General features: G+C 31.3%; 1 protein-coding gene across 1 annotated transcript; it reads left to right on the forward strand.

Moving 5' to 3' along the window:
• Positions 1–332: 332 nt before the first annotated feature.
• On the forward strand, positions 333–6,294 carry LOC129808091 (uncharacterized). Its single transcript, XM_055857788.1, has 3 exons — positions 333–1,091; positions 5,832–5,990; positions 6,051–6,294. Exons 1-3 carry the CDS (start codon positions 1,022–1,024, stop codon positions 6,269–6,271), a joined length of 450 nt encoding a protein of 149 aa, XP_055713763.1. The 5' UTR covers positions 333–1,021; the 3' UTR covers positions 6,272–6,294.
• The last annotated feature ends 1,056 nt before the right edge of the window (positions 6,295–7,350 follow it).

Genomic DNA, 7,350 nt, shown 5'->3' on the forward strand with positions numbered 1-7,350 from the left:
ATATAGTGTGCTGTGTACCTCATGCCGACCTCACACTGTAAACATAATCGAGAATATTGTAAATTGATATGTCTGTAAAAAATATAATGATAGTAAATAGAATTAAAATGCGGTATGGTGGGACGGAAAAGTAAATGATAAAAACATGAGTGTATTCCACTTTTTACCAGTTAGACCCATGTTCATTGCCATTCAACTCCACAAGACACTCGGTGACGAAATGGATTGAGGAAGCTCTGGTTGTCCAAAGAGATGAAAATTCGTGTTTGAAAGGGATGACAAGACAACAGCTATCTCTTTTTTTTCTTTAAAGCCGAGGGAAAAATGTATAAAGATCTCTTGTAACTAATGCCTTGCAGTTGATTGAGGCAGTTCTGAACACCATTATTCCGGTTTGATCCAAATTTATCGGCCACGCATCAAACCTTTATTTTTGCTCCAAGACTCTCATTATGGATTCGGCTCCAAACACTTCCAGCCAGTATTGAGCCTCATCTTCGACAATCAACACTGTTTGTCAGGCGTTCCTCTTGCTCTCTGGAAAATTTTCACTATATCTTTTCTCTTGGGGCTTTTTCTTCCCATTCCTCCCCATTTGCAGTGGGAAATACTGTCTCCTCTTTGACGAATCATCGTTCGTTGTGGAAATATATTGAGGAATCCAATTAAGACAAGAGGACGTGAAAGGAGATATTTTTGTCCTCGTGTGTGTAAAAAAGGTTAAATAGGTAAATTTACCGGTGCCACCGTCATTCTTTAAGTGGGTATTATCATCAGCAAACGTTTGTTCTCCCAAGTGATAAGGCCATTATAATAAATGTGATGAAAGTGCTACTGACTCCGCGAATCATTTCGCTGTTTAGTGTGGAGGAGTATTTTTAAACACATAACCGTATTTTTGATCATCTCCAAAGTTATCTTAAGTGCAGTGTTGGAAAAGTGTTACACAGCGATCTCAAGAATCTTGTGCTTTAAAATAGAATCTCATAAGAAAGAAAAATTGAGAACAAAACGCCCCACGATGCTCGTGACAAGTCTATCGAAAATCTTCTTGTTAGTCTCTGTTCTAACTGTGACTTCATGTATTAAAGGTAAAGTGCAATGGATGCAAGAGCTGACACAAATAAGATTAACTTTCCCTCTCAAGTACCTTATCACACCAATATATTCCACAATATGTCGTCAAGATATATCAAATATTTGTGTGCACTTCATTCTCTGACTTTGTCCATCATCAATACACGGAAAAATAAAATGAGCCTACAAGTGTGTGAGATGTCATCGTCTCGCCCTGATAAGGCCCAAATCACAGAGTCGTAGTACTGAAAGTGAGAAGAGTAGCTCCAGTTTTTTTTATGATGATAAGTGCCTTAAGAGATTCTCACGATCTCAAGTGGTGCTTTTATCACCCTGAAGAAAACTTCTTAATGTCGCACTTTCCAGGAGCTCAAGAGACCCACATTTTCATTTAATGTGTACCATGTGGACCTAAATGTGTTCTAATTAGCAATCTTAAGTGTTTAATTAGCACTTACAGATATCTTTTCAATATTGAATATTTTTTTTCTGCATGAAAAACATAAGACAATTTCTATTAGCAAGTTTATTTTTGAAATAAAAAATATTCATGCGAAAAATAATTATTCAAAAGGCGTTGACAAGTTGAAAACACTTCGCGGGATATTTTGGTAGTACGAACAGTAAGAAAATTTACATTGGTCAGTTAATTCAAAATAAACAGAAGAAATTGAATTCAGATACGTGTGTCTCTGACATATACACGATCGGAAAAATTTCTTGAAATCATTACTTCAATCTTTTCTTTCTCAAACGATTCTATATTTCTGACTTCTTCTTTTATTCTCAAATCTAAATTGAATTTGTTTTGGTGATCATTTCATTAATCGCGCATTCATTAAGACAAAAAATAGATTGAGCTATAAATATGCAGTAAAAAAATTGAATTTGGTCAGTAACGAAATCGGTTTTAGTTTTTAAATAAACCAAATTTCGTTAGCAGAAATCATTTCTCAGTGTAAAATGTTCGAAGTAAAAAATTACAGTTTTATATAAGTTTTGGAAACAGATAAATAATAAGTAATTATATTTACTCTAAAATCCGTCTTATATAAACTAATTTTTCGTAAAGATGCATGTTTTCTACTGATCGAAATTTAATAAATTAGTGATCAAAATTCAATAATTTCCTGACTACATTATATTTTATTTACAAAGCAAAATTAATGTTTTAACTGACTAAACTCTGTCTTATTATCCTTATTATTGGCCTAAATAATTGTTTTTACAGACTAAAACATTATTTTTACTGACCAAAATGTTTTCTTTCACTAACCGATATTTTTTTATTGACCAAAATTGATTTTCTGCTGACAAAACGATTTTTTTCACTGACTAAAAGCATTTTTTTCATTTTTACTGAATAAAATATTTCTTGCTAATGAAAATTATATTTTTCTGGAGAAAAATGATATTAATGGCTCTGGCACACCTGTAAGATTAGGAAAATTTCATGAAATCAAAATTCATATTTCTTTCTTCCTCACACGTTTTACATATACCCGTCTCATTCTTTCACTCTTCAAATTCGATTCTACTAAATTGAATGTGTTGCGATTGGAAAATGAAGAGTACGAAAAAGTGAGATAGACATATGCAAAGCATGTGAGAAAGAAAGTGATTCGAATATCGACTTCATGAAATTTTCCTGATCTAAAAGGTCTTTCGGAGCCGCAATAGACCAAAATTGATTTTTTTTGCTGACCAAATTGATTTTTAATGTCCTAGTTTGATTTATTTTACTAATAAAAAGTTTTGTCAAATAAGCTTTTTTAGTGATCAAATTTTCTATTTTATCGGAAAGATTAAGACTTTTCTATTAAGACAATTATTTTTTTTATTAACCAAGTTTATTTTATTACTGATTGAAATTAAAATTTTGCTGACATTAACACTTTTTTTTAACTAAACTTGATTTTTGCTCACTCAAAACATTGTCCACAAATGGTTCAATGATTTATAAAATTCTAAGATGCGGGATGATTTACAGAATTGTCCAAGGATCAAAGATTAAGAAAAAATGATTATAATTATTAGGGCACTAAATTGGATTTGTTCTCCTCTAAAATTGATGCATCCATCACAATTATTTATTTATACTTTTTATATTGTGTCCTATCAAAACGCCTTTTGAATGAATTTAAAATATTGAAAAATATAAAAATCGAGAAAATGAATTAATTTAATAAGTTTAAAATAAAACCGTAGATAATTTTGTTAGAATTCCAAAATAGTAAATTCTTTCCAAAATAAATAATTTGTTTCGTAATTTTATAATTCTGTAGGAGAAGTTAAATTAAAAGTTTTTCAATTTGAACTCATTTAATCAATTATCTTTGACTTTACCATATTTCTTCTACATGGCTCTTAATGAATATTTATGACACATTGAATCTTTTAATTCATTTAAAATCTCTTTTGAAGTCCCATATCTTAGATAAGTTTAAGATGTTATGCCTCAGTTATATAAAATGTAACACATCAATTCATGACATTTTGCTTAAAAACACTCAAATCTTTTGAAAGTTTCAATAGCTCTGACTTTTATTCATATTAAACATATGAAAATTAACTTTATTTAGAATATAAATTTCTTATATTGCTCTGGATTAGCTCTATACGAAAATTAATAAAAAAAATAAAATATGTTTGTGTCAATAGTGGAGAGTTGGGCAGTTTTAAGCAGCTGAAGGTTTTTTGAGGACTTTTTCGTATCTTATGAACTAATCTTCAAGTTAATTAAGGGGTTACGTGGGTCAAAAAGTCTGGAAAATAGAATATTTTCTCTATTTTTCACTATTCGAATTCAATTTTCAACATAATAATTACACAAATGCTTATAATTATCAGAATTTTAAATGTTACTAGTGTTTAAGCTTTGAATTTCTTATATAAAAGAATTTTTTTTCTATATTTTCTTTACTGCGACCATTTTACGTTTTATTCTATCTAATTATTTCAATGTGAAGCTGTTATTTTAACACGTTAATTTAGTCAATAATAACTGAATCAATCTGGCTTACCATTTGGAAATGAAAGTTATGGACAACTAAATACCAGAAATTAATCTGACAGTATCTAAAATTTTATGTTTTAATTCAAAAGTATTTAGAGAAATTGTTTTGAATAAAATAATTTTATTTTATGTATTATATTTAATAAGATTTTCAAAATATGGACTTACAAAAAATAAATAGTATTTTCTCTTTAACAAAAATACTTTAGTCGACCTTAGTAAAATGCAACTTAGCAAAAAACATTATGATCATTTACTATGTAGCTTTGCAAAAGGGAATGTTAAGATAATTAAAATAAATACAATGATCTAACAACTTATAAAGTCGGGTTTTATCTTGATGTTGGTTGAAATTGACGCAATAAAGCAAATAATAGACTTAATGCTCTCACAAAGATACAGTAAAATAATTTAATTGTAAACAAAAAATAACATTTTTAGCTAATAGAAATATTCCAGGACAGGGGTGAGTGAGGATTAGGGGAAAGTGGGGTACCTTTGAAAGTGGAGAAATTTTGAAATTGGGATTTTTCACATATTTTTAAACAAAATTGAACCTTATCGTGATACAACTTTATAGCTGCACAAACAGATTAAGAAGCTAAATTACATTATGATATGGCTCAATTCCATTTAAAAATAAGAGAAAAATCCCAATTACAAAGCTGCCCCACATTTAAAGGTGTCTCATTTTCCCCTATAATGCAGCTTATTACTTTTATCATGTTTTTTTTTTCAAATGAATATAAATTGTTCATGCTATTTCAAGAAAATTAGGGTTCGATTCATTTCTGTTTTAGCAATCTAAAGGAAAATCATTTCTGTATAACTAATTTAATAATCAAAAAATAAACAATTTTTAAAGTCATTCGTTTAATTATTAAATTTGTTATTTTTTTATTATTTTAATTCATAATTCATCTTGGCTAAATTTATCCAAATCTTTTAAGTATCAGCTTAATATACAGAATATTTGTGACGCAAGTATCACAATTAAGTTAATGATGGAATTGCGATAAACTAAAACGCGAATAAAGAAATATGCGCTCTAAAACGTAAATCTTGACCTTCAAAAATATGCTGAGTTTTGCGCGTGAAGTAGTAATTGTTGCAATTGTTGTCATTTTAATGATCTAATTTAAATGAATAATTGTAGTATAAATTGTCCTCAAGTCAAATATTTAATGATAAAATTATATTTTGAAATTTAACCTAATTCTGGAAACTTTTTTCCAACGCCGATCCAAAATTTTGAACTTATTGTCACGACTATCGATTATCAAGAAGGTGTGAAATAGTATCAATATCAAAAAAAAGACCGACTCAATTAATCATCGTGCAGACAAATAATTTTCAATCAATTTTACTATTTGGCTATTTTTGAAATGAAAGCATATAACATCACGTAACAATTGGAGTGATGTCATCATAACACAGAAATATAATTTTGTCGTTAAAATGCAGAATAAACATGAATGTTTATACGTCCGACCAAATAATTCTTGTCTGAGTTTTATTTGACTGTCTGGTGATGTGCTTTCGAAATTTTCTACGCAGAATACAAAAAAATATATTTAAGTTCTGTTTAAGATCACAAAGGGCAAGGACAGTTCATTCACATTTTTGTTGCATCGAAGATTTGCTCTTGATCTTGATATTTAATTATTCTCTAGGCTTTTATTTATTTTAAAAGTTATAGACACTTTTTTTAAATGATTTTTTTTGTGTTTTTATTCAGACGCTGCTGCAATTAAGTGTTATCAATGTAATTCAGCACTTACACCAGAGTGCGCTCAAGTTGATGCTCTTCACCCGAAGAAATTTGAACATTTGTACAAAGAATGCGAAGTAAACGAAGAAGGACTCAAGCCTTTCTGCCGCAAAATCGAATTCGAATGTAAGTGAAAACCATCTTAAAAATTTAAACTTTAAATAATTTAAAATTTACATTGGTTAGTACTTGGACGCGATAAAGAGGAACATCGAATTTTGAGAAATTGCGGCTGGATCCCCTCTTCTCGAAGGAAGCCCTGTCTCGAGTTTACAACGGACAATCACTACCAATTGGAGTGTGAATGTCACGACGATGGCTGCAATGGATCATCACGCCTGAAGACATCTCTGTTTGTCATGCTGGCATCGTCAGTTCTTGTATTTATTTACATGCTTAGTCAATAAATTAATCAAGTGAATCCCTGTAATTAGACAATTTCACCTTCACCGTCAATATTGTATTTCTTCAATAAGAAAGGAAACATACAACATTTCATGGATTATGATTTTTTTTGATATTTTTGGGGCTTCGCTGAAACACCCGGACTTAAAATAGACACACATGTGTGCTTCGTAATTCAATCGCACCACAATTAATTTTAATTTCACTTTGAACAGTGGAAAGACCTGACCACCGCATTTTCTGTTTACATTAATATTTCAACTACTTTGAAAAGAATATTTGCAACAATTTTAGTTAACGTTTAGTGTCCGGTAGAAAATTTACCGTAAAAATGGGGTGACGAGAATCGTGTGTGAAGATGGAAACTTGATTGAAGTTTCGCACAAATCGCCATTAAACTTTCATTTTCTTCTAGAGGAAAATCTTAAGATTTCCTGGGATTTTGTGAGGTGGGTTATGAACCTCGTAAAAGAGATATTTTTTGGCATAGTTGTAAAATCGATACGGTTTGAATTGTAGTCAGAAAAAATCACTGAACTTGAACATCATTTTTGTGTGCGAAACATCAAAGGTTTCCCCTATTCATTCCTATTCTCACCTATATGGTCACAAGATTTGGGTAATGACCGAAAAGGTAAGATCGCGAGTACAAGTTGCCGAGATGAGGTACCTCCGGACGGTTAAGGGAATCATTCGCCGAGATCGAATGAGGAACGTGGACGTTCGTAAAGAGCTAAGAGTCGAGGAGTTGCTTCTTCGAGTTGAAAGATCACAAGTTCGATGGTATGGACACGTTCAGCGCATGGATAGAAAAAGATTCCCCAGAAAAGCTATGCAAGCCATTGTGAGAAGGCGTCGACCTCGAGGCAGACCTAGGACAAGGTGGCTGAATCAAATTCAGAATCTTGCCTTGGAACGCCTTGGGATCGAACCCGAACATCTTCCTGAAGTGGCGGAGGATCGACAAGCGTGGGCTGCTAGTTTGGATGTCATGGGCCTGCGACCCCAATAGGGATAAACGGTTGAAAATGAATAAATGAATACCCAGGTAACTCTTTCGTTCGAACATACTTCCGAATGC

This window comes from Phlebotomus papatasi, chromosome 3, assembly GCF_024763615.1.
Source record: "Phlebotomus papatasi isolate M1 chromosome 3, Ppap_2.1, whole genome shotgun sequence".
In the NCBI taxonomy this organism is placed as follows: domain Eukaryota; kingdom Metazoa; phylum Arthropoda; class Insecta; order Diptera; family Psychodidae; genus Phlebotomus; species Phlebotomus papatasi.

Coding starts and splice junctions, on each gene's coding strand:
- LOC129808091 (XM_055857788.1), top strand. CDS start 1,022: ATGCTCGTGACAAGTCTATCGAAAATCTTCTTGTTAGTCTCTGTTCTA. Junction 1,092..5,831: donor TGTGACTTCATGTATTAAAG/GTAAAGTGCAAT, acceptor GTTTTTATTCAG/ACGCTGCTGCAATTAAGTGT. Junction 5,991..6,050: donor CCGCAAAATCGAATTCGAAT/GTAAGTGAAAAC, acceptor TACATTGGTTAG/TACTTGGACGCGATAAAGAG.